This window comes from Apaloderma vittatum, unplaced genomic scaffold (genome assembly GCF_000703405.1).
Source record: "Apaloderma vittatum isolate BGI_N311 unplaced genomic scaffold, ASM70340v1 scaffold4406, whole genome shotgun sequence".
NCBI classification, from domain to species: Eukaryota; Metazoa; Chordata; class Aves; order Trogoniformes; family Trogonidae; genus Apaloderma; species Apaloderma vittatum.
In genome coordinates this window covers 2,697-19,439 of record NW_009719839.1, presented here as the reverse complement: position 1 = coordinate 19,439, position 16,743 = coordinate 2,697, and the positions used below count along the sequence as shown (strand labels likewise).

At 36.1% G+C, this 16,743-nt stretch overlaps 1 protein-coding gene across 1 annotated transcript in view; it reads right to left on the bottom strand.

The window, feature by feature from the left end:
* Positions 1–16,334, bottom strand: part of LOC104274975 (nuclear factor 1 B-type-like) — a gene marked incomplete at its 5' end in the record, with an annotated part of 23,145 nt that extends 6,811 nt beyond the window's left edge. The window contains 4 exon segments of the mRNA XM_009870780.1: positions 3,564–3,652; positions 12,447–12,529; positions 16,206–16,304; positions 16,307–16,334. Of these exon segments, the coding sequence (XP_009869082.1) occupies positions 3,564–3,652; positions 12,447–12,529; positions 16,206–16,304; positions 16,307–16,334 (299 nt within the window).
* Positions 16,335–16,743: the final 409 nt, after the last annotated feature.

Sequence of the window (16,743 nt, the reverse complement as noted above, 5' to 3'; positions counted from 1 at the left end):
GGGTGAGGGGGGGGGGGGGGGGGGGTGCAGACGGTATGAAGCATTGCTCTAACAGGTGTCAGTGTTTGCCAAAATGCACTTGCCACAGCATTGCTGCTGACTCAGTTACTCCGAGTTTGTTCAATACCAAACACACACAAGGTACTGTGCTAAAAAAGCAACCTGCACACATTCTCAATTCCTCTCCTACTTCTTTCACAAATCAGAGATTAACCCATTTTATTGCCTTATCAGCATTATTAGCATAAACCCAGAGTGGTGCTGCAGGGTGAAAATCATGCTTGGAAAGCTGAATACCCCTACAGCTAGAGCTACAAGGAAATTCAGCACTCTGAGAACAGAGCTCCTCTCAGCATCTCCAGGAACAAACCAGCTGTTGTACTGTGCTTATGTGTCAAGACAACAGACTGAAAGCAGGAAATGCTAACCTAGTGCATTTGCAGGGGTACTATAAATGTGATGTTAAAGTAGCAGCTAACTCGTTAAAGTAACCAGAAAGATTGTTAAAAAAAATGAATACAAATAGCAATAATTGGGAACAAAAATATATTTGGCAGTAGCTTAGTTAAAATGCATATTTTGGCAATGAAAATTTGGCTACAGTTTGTGAAATGCTTGCAAATACTCAATATGCACTCAAAGAGACCGTCATGCTGGCCTTTATGAGTAGCCTCACTGGAATTACTATCAATGGCGTAATGAGTGGCTGAGATTCAAGCTCAAGTTCATGCTATCAGACTTGCACAAACACACACATGCACACTTCTCACTCTCACTCATGTCTTAGATCTACTTGTTGCATATGTTTTTGCTCACACGTTAGCAACTGAGACTGTATTTTTCTAATTGAGCCTTACAGATTTTCTCAGCTTCCCCTTACCTTCCATCTCTAGAAAAGCAATTATCACAGAAGTATGGTTATGAAAAAAATAGCTTGCTCTTTTTTTAGCGGATTTTGAGCATCATCTTCTTCATATGTACAGCAAAAAATGACCTAAGTGATCTTAAAAGTACTCAAGAACTTAACAAATGTGCTTAAATGTTTTTCAAAGTTCAGCAGACTTAATAAAATATATACCACTAATGCTGTAAGTAAGCAGCAAAAAAAATTTACTATTTAGATGGCTAGGGTATCAGAAGCAAAGTAAAAACCACTACTTTCAAATAACTTACCAAATAACTGGTTGGGGTTTTTTCCCTTTTCTTTAGGATGCTCAGAGGACATTTTATCTAAGCATTTCTTTTAAAGATACTAGAATTTTTAGTTCAGCATAGCAAAGTATTAATCTTGCTTTCACCAATTGCAAGTTTTCTCGTTTTGAAGAAAATGGTGCATCAGTGAACTAAAGTTTTGTGGCTTGGGTTATTTTTTATCTTGTATTATTGATAGTCTCTATCTTGTTTGTTTGTTTTTGCAAAACTCTTATACCTGGGAGTTTAAATTCCAACTAATACATAACTTTATATGGAAAGAAAATCCCTGAACGTATATTTTGAAATCTATGTATCATATTTTGAAATCTATGCATCTACTGTCGGGTATGACTGACAGCTAATAATAAGGCAAAGAACACAGAAATAACAGAGGTTTTATCATCATTCAGCCTCCCCAAGTTTCCAAGCTGCGGTTCACCAACAATGCTTCATGACAAAGCTTTCGTCTTGGCCATCTCTGCTACCTGATTTCTGTAGAGACATACTGGTTACACTGAGGCACTGCCAACTTCTTTACCTTTCTGATGTCAGTGATATTTCTGAAAAATCAGTGTACTTAAAATAACTGCAAAAGCCTGATGTAAAACAGATGCCCCAGGCAGAATTTGTGCCCAAGCTCACCTGGCAGCACTTCTGTATGTTAGTAGGGTCAAAGTGGCAGGCAGTACTCCGGGAGTGATCTGCAAAGCAGTTTCGTCTATAAAGGTGAGTGGATCGCAGAGTGTGCTTGTATTCCTCACCAAAGTTGCCTTGGCCATCACCTAGAAGTCTTTCTTCCACCCTTTCCTTTCTTTTTGTAATTTATGCCCAAGGGTCTTGTGTGGTGGGTAATGAGAAATAGAGTTCAGCAAATGCTGGGACAGTGCTTCAGCTGGTATAAACAGGCATTGCTTTCAAGGCGGCTTGAGAAATTACTGATTAAAACCATTCAAAGATATTCCTAGACTGGCAGTTGTGATATGATCTCCTAACGCCTGTCAATGCTCTGAAAAAGCAACAGCCCTTGTAGTGGGAGAATAAATGACTGCTCCGTGCTATACTAGCTCAATTTGGATTCACTCTTGGCAGTACACTGAAAACTGTGGCAATTACTGCATGATGGGGATTTATAATGTGAATCAGAGCCCTTGAGGAGATGAGGTGAATCCATTAGCTAATTTTCCATTGTGCCATTTAATCTATAAGGGAAGAAATTACACCACCTTGCTTATCTGCCACAATTCTTCTAGATTTCAAATGTTAATTCAGAAAAAATTGCAAAAACAAAATGTAAAGCAAAATATTCAAGACATTAAGTCTTCAGATCTGTAAGCAGCACCACTTTTCAAATTCTGTACTTACTCAAAATTATGGATACCCAAAAACCCATTCTACCAATCTAGTACAGTACATGAAAATGCATTTGGTACATAATACACATATACACTCATACTCACACACATACTTACACAAACTATGCAGAATTATGTATACTTTCACATGTGCACAAATGCCCAAGTATTTAAAATTATTTCAAGAGTGAGTAGCTAATACTTCATCTAAAAGACTTCCAACCCACAGGCTTTACATGTACAACTCTCATTAATGTTAAGTGTTGCAGATAATTCTGCACATGAAAGAGGTGAAAAACTGATGTATCACAATTATGCTGATTTGTTTACACATCTATTTAGAGGCACACCTACTGTTATCATAATCCATTATAAACTAAGAGATGTAAAAGATAATAATGAGTAAATTATTAATGTACTAAAGGTTAATGGGGTTTAATGGTGTTTGCTTTTTTTCCAAACAAAACCAAACTCTCTCTTCTGCAAATCATTCCTAATTATTTTATTATTTAGTTGAGAAACAGGATGGTTTATATCTTACCTGCATGTACATGTTAGTGAACTAAAGGTACACCAGACCATTAGTCAGAAAAGTTGTAAGGAATACTTATGGTTATTCGTTGTCCAAAATCACCACCACCTCAGACATTTATTATTATACTCATCTGTACCTCTCATAGCACCATTTTCTTTGCGTTAAGCACTAAGTTCCCCAAAATATGACCTTTAATTCTGAAAAAAACACCTTCATTCTTAAAACCTAACCTCGGCACTCCCTTAAATGTGCAAACCCCTTGTATATGACAGCATAGCATTATCATTCCAGGTGCTTAATTAAGGTACTTTCTAAATTCAGCTTACACTAAAGATAACCTAATTGTGCATGGGAGAAATGTTACAAGTGTGGTTTTTTCAAATGCAGTCACAGATTCAACTGGAGGCCCACTAAAACAGATAATGTAGCTCAATGCAACTTTTTTAGAGGTGGTGTAGGAGTGGAAATAATTAAAATGTTACCTTTGCCAAGTAATTCCCAATGTATCCTCACTGGCACTGGGGTATAAATGCCTGCCGTTTTGATTCATGGTCCAGTCACAAATTCTCAGCTGTCAATTGAAACCTAGCAGTCAGATATGGATTGAGCAGTACTACAGTTTTTAGTATTTAAATGAATACATGCATACTAGTATTGTACATGGCAAAAGCCTTACTTTCCCAAGAAGTAATTTAAAAAAATAAAACAAACAAACAAACAAAAATATCTTATTCTGAGAAACAAATGCCTATAGCTTTGCTTAAGATAATGCTATTTTAATATGCTTCTCTATTAATAAAGCATAAAAGAGTAACTAGTGTTTAGCACATAACAATTAGCCATTATTAGATTACAAACTGAGCTGGAATAAAAGGAAATGTTAATATTCAATAGCAAGATACTTTAAGGAAGGAAATAAAAATGCTGTTTTCTCTAAGCAATGCTCTATATAATGTGTATTAAGTAAAGGTCAAATATAATCAATATCTTGGAGCATGCATTTCATGAAACATAGAAGACATGCAATTTATAGAAATTTTGCCCAAATTAAACAAACTATATGTCCTTATCTTGCTATTTTAAAAAGTAAAGGTATTTTTTAATTGAAGTTTATTAATCTAGTGTTATTGAAAGTGGCAGTACTTAGCAAGAGGTGATAAAATAATGTATTCTTGCTTAAGACGTAGAATAATAGCATTTAAAATATGTTATTGAATTTAATATAATGAGGAATGTACTAAATATTCTGTGCAACAAATTCTTCCCAGAACCTCATATCATCAGTTCCACTTTCACAGATTGTTCAAGCAACCCTCTGTAGCCCTGTTTATTTAACAGCTGCCTTATAGTGTTAGCAGATTTATTGAAAAGATATCCCACTTATTTTTAAGTTTAAGGAAGTTAACTTATCTGGCTTTCAAAGAAAACATATATTTAACCTCTCTATAGCCATGCTGTATATAAACTGCTGTATCATTTTATATGATACAGCACTCTGAATTGAAGATAATGTTGTTGCTGAGTTTAATTGCATTTGATGCATTTTAATCTTCACTATCCATATTCAAAGTTTTTAGATAGTGGAGGCTAGAGCAAACAAACTACAATAAACTATTTTCACAGAAGCACAAGTAACGGCGGTCTTTTCCTGAAAAATACAAATGTTGAGGACAAGACAATATTGCAAACCTGACCCTGTCTGGCTGTTAGACTCATAAGCTTCCTGCTGTTAAGGTCTGAGAACTGGAAATATTAGTCTCTAGTGTTTTCATAGGGATTGTTTCTTGTTTGTTATCTAAAGAACTCCAAGGGACCTTCTAAAGGCCATTAAAAGCATGACTAAACCAACTGAAATTAACCAGAAAAGGAAACATGCAGTCAAAAAGTTTGCTAGAGGTAATTGTGAATAATACATTAAATATGTTTAAAGAAAGGGGTAAGTCAATATTTGGTTTAGTCATTATAAAAACCAACATTGTAAACCTGATTTTAATATTGAAGACATAGTAAAATATGTCAACTCAGTTACAGTAGATGTACAGTAGATATATTTCTGCTATAATGCTTAAAAACATCCTCATCTTCACCACAGATGCATATTTTAAAGCTTTATAATTTAGCTATAAAAACTTCCAGCTGAAATGTAAGTCTGAAATGTTAAACCATCCTCTTTTCTTCCTTCAGAAAATATAAAATCTACAAATAAAAGACCTTTGGCTGACTAGAACTGTAAAAAATACTAAAATCACAAAGTTATTGTTACCAAATAGCACTTAGCTATAGAAGCTGATGGCATTTGCGATTTGGGAAAAAATGTAAGGGATGAGATATTTTAATAAATCAGATTCTGCACTAATCATTATGTTCTTCCCACAGTCTGTATGAAAACTTTACACAGGTACAGTTAATCTGTTAAATTTATCATTAAGAAAGCTCCAGAAAGAGCTTTTCAAACCTATTTCATAAATATTAGTAATGTCATACTTCATATTATATGCAGTCATACATGCCTCAATTCATACATATCTAAATACTGTAAAGGTATTAATACAATTGTTCATTTTAGATATATGCTGTAGACACATACATGCACATGTATATGGAGATTCACGCTATACCAGACTTACAGGTAGTGTAAATCATAGTGGTATTCACTGCACCAACTGTGTCACGCTTACAGTACTGACAACACCTTGATGAGCTGCAGGTCTATATGACAATAGGTCCTATGATAAGCCTAAAGCTGTATCAGCAGTGCTGAAAAACAGCTTATCAATGTTAAAAACTTTTGCTCCACACTCCTCAGCAGGCTCACATAGCTGCCATATTGTCTTTAAAACCTAACCTGCCAGGAAAATGTCTTTTTTTTTTTTCCTTCCTCACATAAAATTTCCTGTCCCAAATCACTCCTGCTTAGAGATCAGGGTGTCTAAGATTTAGAAATATACTTTTGAAAATGTGTAGAAATATCACTTTCAAAGTCTGCATCTGCATCCCTCACGTGTTGAGTGCTTTCTTGGTAAAAAGGCTGGAGAAGCTTAAAAGAGGTCTACAAGCCCTGGCTCCATTTGATGGAGGAAGACGTCTGCTCACAGCAGCAGCAGGAACGCTGCCCTTGGAGGATGTCCAGACAGCTCAGCAGTGAAAGCCTAAGGGCACAGACCTGATGTGAGTACCGAGCCTTGGAAGGATGTAGGACATTTTAGTACAGTATTTTGAGTGCTGTGTGCTGTCTGGAGTCACGCTGAAAGCTCTGTGGCTGGTGACAGTCCCCAGAATAACTTAAGTGACCTCTAAAATGATGCCACAGTGTTCACTGGAGACAAGAAGGCTTATTCACTCTCACCCACAGCAAGCCACCCACAGAAGTTTCTCTGCAAGACATGTGAAAGGGAGAGGCAGGAAACTACTTGAAGGCTACTTGAGAAAACTTAAATTCCTCAGGAGAGGAACTTTAGAAATAGTCCTCATGAGACATTTAATAAATGCTGAAAAGCATTACTAACCTTCTCAAAACTATCCTATAAATGCAAAATAAAACACTGGATTTGGCGTGCGACATGGTTGCTCTTCTGTCCCATGGCTTTGTCATTTCAGCAAGGCAAGCCACATGAACCCCAGTTCAGTAACACCTTCCATCCAGGAAACGTTAACAGTGATTTTTTATTTATTTCTCACCTAACCACACAGAAGAAGAACATGGATTCGTATTCTAAAGTGGAGAAGGATGCCTGGACCTGCAGCAGACAGGGAAAGCTTGCAGGCAGCCCAGCCATTTCCTGATGCATCATGCTGCAATGGTCTTTCGTCCTTGTCATATGTCCTCACTGCTACACTTACGAAGTAGCAGAGAGCACAAGGCCCATGGCAAGTGCTTCTCCAGTGAGGCAATCCGACTCCCTCTCCCACCCAGGCTGCCTCACGAGAAGTGGCCACAGGCCCAGGCAGAAGAAAAGCAGTAGACCAAGTGCTTCTCCTAACTCTTACTCCTCCTTGAAAGTCACCCAGCACCCTGCTCCTGTTCTGTCCTCTGGAAAGGGCCAGGAAAGTGGTTTTAGTTTGCACTTTCCACTGCTGTGAGACATCTTGATGTGAAGTTCTACCCAAGAGCTAGACTGCCCTATAGCTGCATTAGCAGTTTAAACTGGGCACCTTCCAAGCACAACCATCCTGCAGAGTTTTAAGGATGCAAATCCTACATGCATTAAAAACCCATAGTCAACATCTCAATCTTTAATCGTAATCTGAATAACTCTTAGGGGTTAATATTTAAGCAGGCTTGGTATTCTGCTGTTTAAAGAGTGGCTGTCTAGCCTTCATTACAAGCTTCTGTGATCGCTAGTGAAAGTAGATACTCATTTTGGAAAGAGCAATATGGGAGACTGTGCTATAGCTTCTGTTACTTGAGAAAAGCCCATAAAACTTAACATTTGCATATTGTCATTGTTTTGACTGAAACTTCCTTTAAATGTGTTTCCTTTCCAGCAAGCATATGTGCACGGTGACCTCTTATCCATTTACATACCTCCCTGGTGGTCATGTGACCCACTTTTACGTCAAACTGTCAGTGATGATAAGGGACACAATAAGAACAGCCTAAGTGTTGATAACCTGTTTCCTGGCTTTACTGAGAAGTTCTGTTTAAGAGTCTACTTGTGTTCTTTCAGCTTTCTGCTGAAAGCAAAAGCAACATCCACCCGAAATATTTTGCAAACAGATACTCTGAGTGCAGTGGACATTTAAGTTTACAGTTTCCGTGATGAACAGCATGAAGCAAACTGTATTTTCAACTGCGTGATGCAGTAACTAAAGGATGCATCTGGTAGGACCAACTTCCTATCGAACAGGCAGAGCAGTCTGGTGAGTAGGAAGTAAAAAGCTATCTACAACTTTCTCATTTTGCATTTTAGAGACTTGAAGTGTTTATTACTACGCAAATGGCAAAAATCTCACTCATAAATGTCAAAGCTGTGTGAAAATCCTGCATATCACACACCACGCAAGCCTCAGCTTTAGCAAAAAATTGTGCCACTGGATTAATTAGTTCAAAGACAGTAAGAGTCTGCTGGCTCCTCAGTAATTTTGTCAGCATTAGTCAATACAGTTTACTGTAACAGACAGGAAAGTTCTAGAAGTCACTGTCTTCACAGACCTCAATAGCTATCCCATTTATTTATATTTTCTAATTAGAAACAGAATCACTCATACTACTCTTCAAGGTGCATTTAAATTAAATACATGGCCAAGAAAGAAAACCTGTCAGTTATTTCACTCATCACAACAGAAACCATATTATTTGTGAAACCATTAATGTGCATTTGCAATTAATACAAATGTCTATCTGTCAATCCATCCATCCATCCATCCATCCATCCATCCATCCATCCATCCATCCACCTACCTTCTTATGTTGTTTACACAGGTGAAGTGTATGACTAATATTTCTGGAAACATTCTATTTTAGCCAGAAACAATATTAACCTGTCTCTAAGTGTCTATCATTTCAAGAACATAATACATTCGTGAAGCTGAGAACTGTAACACAAGGAGGCTACAAAAATGTCATCTCACAACTATGAGAATTCTTATAGTTAAGACATTATTACTGAACTAATGATCTCTCCATTAAAATTATTTAGCCAAATCAATGGAGACACAACTAGAATCTGTCAAGAGACTGTGTCCATTTGTGGAAGACTGAATTTTACTGAGTTTTGTTTTTTCCTCATTTGTTGGGTCTTTTTCCTCTACTCCAGGCTTATAAACCACAAATATTCAACAGATGCAAATCAGGGGAAAAAGTTGCTCTCATATTATTATGAATATTATCCAACCTTTCTTTCATGCACAATTCACTTAAGATGCTTCTCTGCATAGGTGATGAGCACCAAGTATTAGACTTGACTTAATGAAATAATCCAACCAACTACCAATAGCAAAATTAAGAAAAAAAACTTCACTCAAGTATTACCTCTTATCACTTCCTCGCCCCATCCTATGGTGCTCTCCCTGGCAGCTACATTATCAACACTTTACAACTCTTGAAAGCTGATGCCGAATTAAGAAAAGAAAACCAAGTGGTCATTAACAATTTGTAATAGACAGTTAGGTTGAGGCTGACATGACTTTTTTACAACAAAATTGTAAGATACATGTGTCTCTCTAGATGCCACTGAAGCAGTAGATATGCTTTATAACTGTTCATGTCACAGTATGGAAATACTCAGCATTTCAAGGCAGGTAACAGGAAGAACCACAAGCAATTGCAGCAGAAAGTGGACTACGTAGTTATAATTCTTCATTAGAACCCTGTCTTCCCATCAACGTAGCAAACTAAGTAATGCGTCATGCTTTTTACAGTATCAAGATTGGTAAAAGCAAATAAACCGCTCCTACTGGTGCTACCACTCGCTGTCTTTCTAAGTTGTATTCAGTGCTTCCCATCTAAATGTGAGTATTCCAGACAAGTTGTGCTATAAATTACTTACTGGAAATTCTAGCAAACTATCACTTTGTGAAAAAACTCCAGGTAAATGCATGTTGCAAAATACAAGTATAACTTCTAAATTTGTTGCAGTTACTGTAATTTAAACAGGCTTCATAATGGTTCTTATTTACAACAACAAAAAGTGCTCAGTGGTACATGCCAATATTTCTCATAATCAGTGAGAATAAATCTTCACAAAGACTCCTCCAATGAAGTAAAAAATGTACCAGTGACAATATTCATTCTTGAGGGGTCAATGTGTGTTACAGTATATGGTGAATGTTTAAAAGACCTCTCCTGAACTAAAACCAGTGGCTTTCTAATTTAGAATTTCTCTCCCCTAATACAAAATGATTGATTGCCTTTATTTCATTTACCCCTTGATTTTTCTTTTCATTCATCATGGACTGCTTTAAACCAAATGCATTTAAAATCAGCCACAAGAAGAGTGGTCTCTTTTAAATCGTTGTAGAGTAATGAAAGGACATAGTAAATCAATCTCATTTCTGCCTTACCAGAGGATAACCTTTGCTCTGTTGTTTAAACAATCTCAGTGCTCTACCTCACTTTCAGAGTAATAAAAGTATATAGCACTGTTACTGTAGAGATGCCTTTAGGATTTAATTGAGTGAAAGTAACTAATTCATTAGAAATTTATATATATGCACTTATATATTTATCTATCCATCTGAAAATGCTTTGTTGATAAAGCATTCTATTCTTTCAAATGGTTTCAGCAGTACATACTATCCCCTAATTTTCTGCATAATTATACAGGTAAGCAACCACACATGCATCCCCCTTGAACACATTCAGGCAAGCATACACATATATCCATTGCATAAGTTAGAAAACAATAGTGAATTCACAGCAAAGATGAAACTACAACACAATTTTTGTGCTCACTGCTCACCAACTGATGCTTTTGAATTAATATGAAGCAATATAATTTAGAAGGGAGAACATCAGTTTCACGCAGTGGCATTGAAGAATTTTTCTGCTTATGGAGTTTATGTGAGACCTACTTTATTTTCTCCTTCCCCATAAGCCATCCAGCCACATGTTTTACCATGAAAGGGAGTATAAGACACAGTGCATGTAAACACCAAAGACTGTGATGACCCTTGAGATCCCTCTCACTTTTATGATCCTGTGACACTGCAGAAATCTCCAGATTTATTTCCGTCTAGACAAAGCCAAAATATATAGAAGATGCATGAAATAATACACTATTTACATGTCATAAATTCAGCCAAGAGATAATTAAGTGTGCTGCCACTACTTTCTGGCATGTTACAGGAAGACTGTAACTCTTTCAATTGACTTGGAAGAAGTTGGAGTGGGCTTAAGCAATAGCAAATTTGCAGAAAAAGTGTGTCTAAAAACATTTAGTGAAAATAAAAAACTTATTGTACATCCCCACATTAAATGGATGTCAATGACTTTTCAAAGGATAATATGTAAAGCTTCACTTGAAAAGAAATCCAGGAATTACGTGCACTGTGTTTAAAAAGAGATAATTTTGGTTTTAAAATAAAATAAATGTAAACTGTATATCTTTTTAAAAGAACCACTTCATAGCAATTATGACACATTTCATAATACACCAATCTTTGAGAGCTTAAAAAAAAAAACAATACCCCAGAAAATTTACTGTAAATTGAATGGTTGGCTAAACCACTAATTGTCGTTTGGTATTTTCATAAAAGTGTGCAGATGTTTCCAGTTAGATCTCACTGGTTTAAAAAAAAAAAGTTAGCAAAGCATCAGCTATCTTGAATAAACGATCATCTTTATGATTTTCTCTGAACTCTGCATGTGGTGACCTTTAAAATGGACATACTGCCACTTTGCCCTGGGAGTGAGTAGGGATAGGGAGTTCCAGATGAAGCACACTTCAGCTATATTTCAGCAAACAGAGAACAGGTAGGTTTTACTGAAAATGAAACAGGCACATGTACCAAGTGTTGACAGGAGCCCAAGCCTGACAAAAAAATACAGTACAATAAAAAACAAGGACTATTTAACCATCTTTTTCTTACTGCCACATTCAGATTTTTTCCTTGAAACATTTTACATGCTGTGGATTTCAAAGTTCTTTACGGGTAAGATCTAGGAGCAACACAAACACACATCTTAAAATATGTTAAAGTTCTAAAGGTTCTGAATTTATTCTGTTACTAGCAATGCAGCGTATCCGTATGTGCGTGGCCTTGCTACTGACTGCAGCTAATTTGTTTGTAAATCATCATTAATCTCGGCTGTATATTTTCACAGTTTGGGTAAACACTTCATTTGCATTAAATTTACAGCATTAATGAGATGGGAAATTTAAAATGCTACTTGAAACATAAATGATGTAAGGAACTAGAACAAAAATGTGGTGTTATCCTGTTTAAAATCAGCAGACCAATTCAAACATATTAAACTAGAACTGAAGCTGTGTTGCATGGAGAATCTGGTTCCTAGAACTAAAATGAAGAATAGAAGATTTAAGTATCTGGGAGGGGGGTGAAGTTTGAAAACAATAAGTTGGACTTTTTGCTTTCGAAATTTTACTTATTTTCCAACCTTGTTTAGAAATTAGTATCTCATTCTCTTTCCTAATTTAAAGATTCCAAGTATGAGCTCTAGAAAAATAAAATAATCAAAATAAAAGCATGCTTAGAAGTTTCTTAAGATGGCACAAATCTAAGAAATAAAGCATATGCTAAACTGATGTTTCCTGAAGGGTTCAGCTTTGTTTTGAATAAACTTCAGATGAGAAATACTGAAAGCCTTAAGATCCCAGTCTAATCCAAGATACAGTGGCAGAACTTATGAAGGTAGTATTGCAAAAGCTTCTCTATATCATTACACCTATGTGAAACTTGCCCACCTGTTGCTGGTGTAGGAAGGATGGGTCTCTTGGGCTTAGTCCCACATATCGATTGGCTTGGGATGTGCCTGAGGCTGTGTAGGCTGATTAAGGAAGAACAAAACAGATTGATAAAAATACCAACCTATCATAACTATTACCCTGCACAGGTACAGTATCAATATGAGAGATCCAGAGTTATGATTTTGCAATATATAGGATGCGTCCATGTTTTTCCTCTATTCAAACTTCAGTAGAATGTAACAGAAAAATTGGACCAAATTTGAAAAAGCATGTGGAAATTCCTATAAACTTCAATGGAAGTTGCATGTGTAAATCACAGTCATGTCTCTTGTTAAATAAAAGTTCCTTTGATTGTTGTATTTTGGTTTTGTTAAAGAGATTAAATAAGGTATGTATTTAAATAAACCATGAGCCTGATTCTTGTTTCCATTATACCAATCTAAGGCACCAGTTAAATCACTGAGATTCCAATGTTTAGAGAAAATATTAGTGCAGACTGATTTTTACTGCTGTGAAAGCCCATCACAAAATGGTCAAAGAACAGCAAAAATTGGAATTAAAAGTTCAGTTTACGTATGTGGCATGAAATCTTTACAGGCCTTTGGAAACAGGATGTAATCTGATTAGTCTTTTCATGAGAAGGGAGTTAGTTTTTACTGTGCAGTATAATATTAAATATTCAATTCTCATATGCACTAGTAAACATTTTTGTAGGGGGACAATTTATGGAAATCTCTCGCTGTCTGCTTCCAGAAGATTCAAGAAATCCACTTCTGAGGAAAGATGGAATGGTAGGTGATGCTGAGGTTATTTACAGGATACATATCCTTCACCTGTAGGTCACATTCCTGTCTTGTCCCTGACAGTAATCCCTAAAAGCCATTTCCTTCTCATGGTTTTCGGTGGCACTTCTCAGTGTAGAGATGTCCACATTGCAACTTGCAGCATCATAACCTGGAAACTTTCTGGCAAACAAAGCAAAATAACTAAAACTGAACAGACATACACAAGGATGCCAGTGAGGAGGTAGATGGGAGTACTCATTGAATTGGCTTGTTAGTATTAAAGTTACTCAGCATATACAAAACAAGGAAATCCATTTAAAAAAACACAAAAAAACAGGCCTTACTGAAAATCTATCATAAAAATTAATCAGTTATTAGAAGGGAATTATGGTGGAGGACACAAGGTTCCCCTAATATTATCAAAGACTGCTGTTCTTTCTCATTCAAAATAACTCTCACTTCAGAATGAAAAGCAGTGCTAATCATTTACCATTTTATTCTCATCAGACTGAATGATGATAACTTGTTGGCCAAGCATACATTTTATATATATCTATATATAGATATCTCAAACCAATCAGTTGTTGCGAATGAAAGCAAAACTATGTCTTAGAATATATTTAGACTTGCTTTTCTCATTAACACTAGCAGTCTGTGTGGCAGGTCTACTATGTCTGATAATACAGTTTATATGTTTATATATTGGATTAAATGATCTCTAAGTTCCCTTCCAGCCTAGGCCATTCTATTATTCTATGATTCTATGATTCCATGATTCTATGATTCTATGATTCTGTGATTCTATGATTCTATGATTCTATAATTCTGTATCAGCAGGACACGATCCCTCATGTTTTACTCTTTTCTTCATCAACAAGCTACATTTCTTCCCTTTTATGTTCTTAGAGTTACTAACACAATTTCAGAAGACTTTAACATGCAGATGGACTACTGCACTGTTCTGAAAACTAAAACCGAACTTGTAGAATTTATACACTATCTCATATGCAGAACTGGCACACAGAAATAAAATTTTTACATAGGATTTTTCTATTATTATTTGTATGTTGAAGTGACAGGCATTGGATCTTTAGGCAAGAAGTTACTTGCATATTGCTGTGAAAGCACAAGGAGGCCTTATCTCAGATATCTAAGCTGAGATGTCCTAAGGCTCATGGGGAATCTAGTTGCAACTAGATTACCTTCAAGGTCCCTTCCAGCCCAAACCATTCTATGACTGTATGAATCAGGTACCCAAGTTCCAATGAATTGTATGAGAAACGGGGTGCCTATTTCATTTGAAAATATAGTCCACATTTTTCCCTTAACAGTAGGACAATGAACAATTATGTATGCTTTCCTGTATGTTATGAATAATATGGTGAGATTACCAAACATCTCAATGCAGTTCTAACACTGTATTTGTTCTTTTTGCTATCTGTATTAGAAAATATGACCTTATCTGAGACAGCGATTTAGGCCAAGCACAATCATGTCAAACAGGAAGCAGAATGAAATCAGGAATACTTGAAACTATAAACTAACTCAGTTTTCTCATTTTTTTATTCTGGATCAAAAGTTTAGAGCAACAGCTTCTTGTTCACTGCTAAAACTAACTCTTCTTAAAAGGTGTAAGAACTGTACCACAAACCAATCAGGAAGGATACACATATACTCTACCACCTTTTAACAAAACCTCTGCTATATAAAGAGAACAAATAAAATACTTCCATAAGTCTATCAATATACTTATCTGTTTATACTTTAATTTACTCAAAAGTTACTACTGTTATTCTATAAAAAAGGCATAACCAGTTTTTCTCCTTTACATCTTGGCCAATCCTATGCTTTTGAGCCTCATCTCTGCTTTACATACTCATGAAAAGATGTAAAATCATATAACACCTGATAAATATAGAGTTTATGGTCTCCATTAATGAGAGACCAAAAGGTAGGGACTGGATTCACAATTCAAATACTAATCAGGTCAAAAGCAAATATTTTAATGTAATGGACTCTAAAGAGATTAATATTTTTAAAGAGCAGTAAGTTTTCTTCCAAAATCTATGTGTGGAAATGTCTTCTAAAAACCTTCATCATTCTGATAAATACTGGTGTTACACTGGTCATCTCAAGTCCAAATAAAAGTTAAAGGATAACAGAAATGCAGAAAGTAGTTAAAAAGCAGCATTTTGCATTACTAAGCATGACTGTTTGGAAGACAAGGAATTAACCTTGACATAGTAAGAGCTTTGCTCTTATTTCCAAAACCACAATTCCATTGAAGATAATAGGATAAATAATATGGTCATACGCAGTAATATAAAGTTTAAAAAATTAAAGTCAGGGTTTGCACTTTGTTTCGTTGGTTGTTTTTAGGATTTTTTGTGGTGTTTTTTTAAAGAATAGTGCCATCCATTGCATCAATAGCAAGGAATTAAAAATTTTGCCACATCAGTTGTTTTTTGCTAAATACGACACAACCTATATTAACATGCAATTGTCATAGCTCGGATTCAATATGTGTTGTAAAAAGGGTTGATTTCTGTAGGAAAGCTCATTGAGGAGCAAATTATCCAATCTCTGTTTGGAATTCCATCTGTGGGTCATTGTACAACCTTGCTGTCTGGGTGTGCTTCTCAATGTCTTAACAATGTCCACCTTAGATGAACAACCATGTTTTCCTTTTCTTGAATAGTTGTCAAATATGCAGGCTTTTCCATTTTGTTTTGGTTGCCATGCCACAAACTTTGATTCATGTAACACAATGAAGCGGTTGAAATTTGGGGAGGAAAACTTTGCAGTCGGATCATGTTTGCTCTCCATGTAAAATGATGAGCATTCACTTGGTCAAATAGTAGGAAAAGACGCCTTTGTCTGGCCTCAGTTTGAATTTATATCAAATCTTTGATGGACATTCTTTGTTTCCTAAAGAAATACTTACTGGTTGCTGTAGGTGAAGATGCCTCACCTTCAGTGGATGTAGTGATGGGTTTAGTATCTGTCATGGTCAGGGTCACAGGTCGCACCGCACTGTGATGGGGAGAGGGTGCCAAAACCGGTGTAAAATTTTCCCTACTACTTGACCACTGCTGTTAGGCTACAAAACAAAACCAAAAGAATGCCTTGTGAAACATACAAATTGTGCTTAAGGAACCTAACCGCCTATCTTAGGGTTTTCCAGAATGCCCATCACCATAGTACTTATGTGTTGGAATGTGCCATTCTGACAAAATTATTAATTTCTACATATTTTACGTATTTTTTCTTTCAGCAGGCAGATTCCTTCTCAGATAGGTAGTATATGCTTAAGCAGCAGTGCTTTTCAGTAAGCTTCCTTTCTTTCTGGATGCATCATGCATCAGAATGTTTCAAAATATATTTGCTGTTCATGTAGTGGCTGTGAACCACAGTAAATCCCACGACAGCAGGATTAAACTGACCAGGCACAGGCCCTAATGTATGAGGTATTAAGAGCAAATGAATGATGCAAAACCTCTGTTTTCACA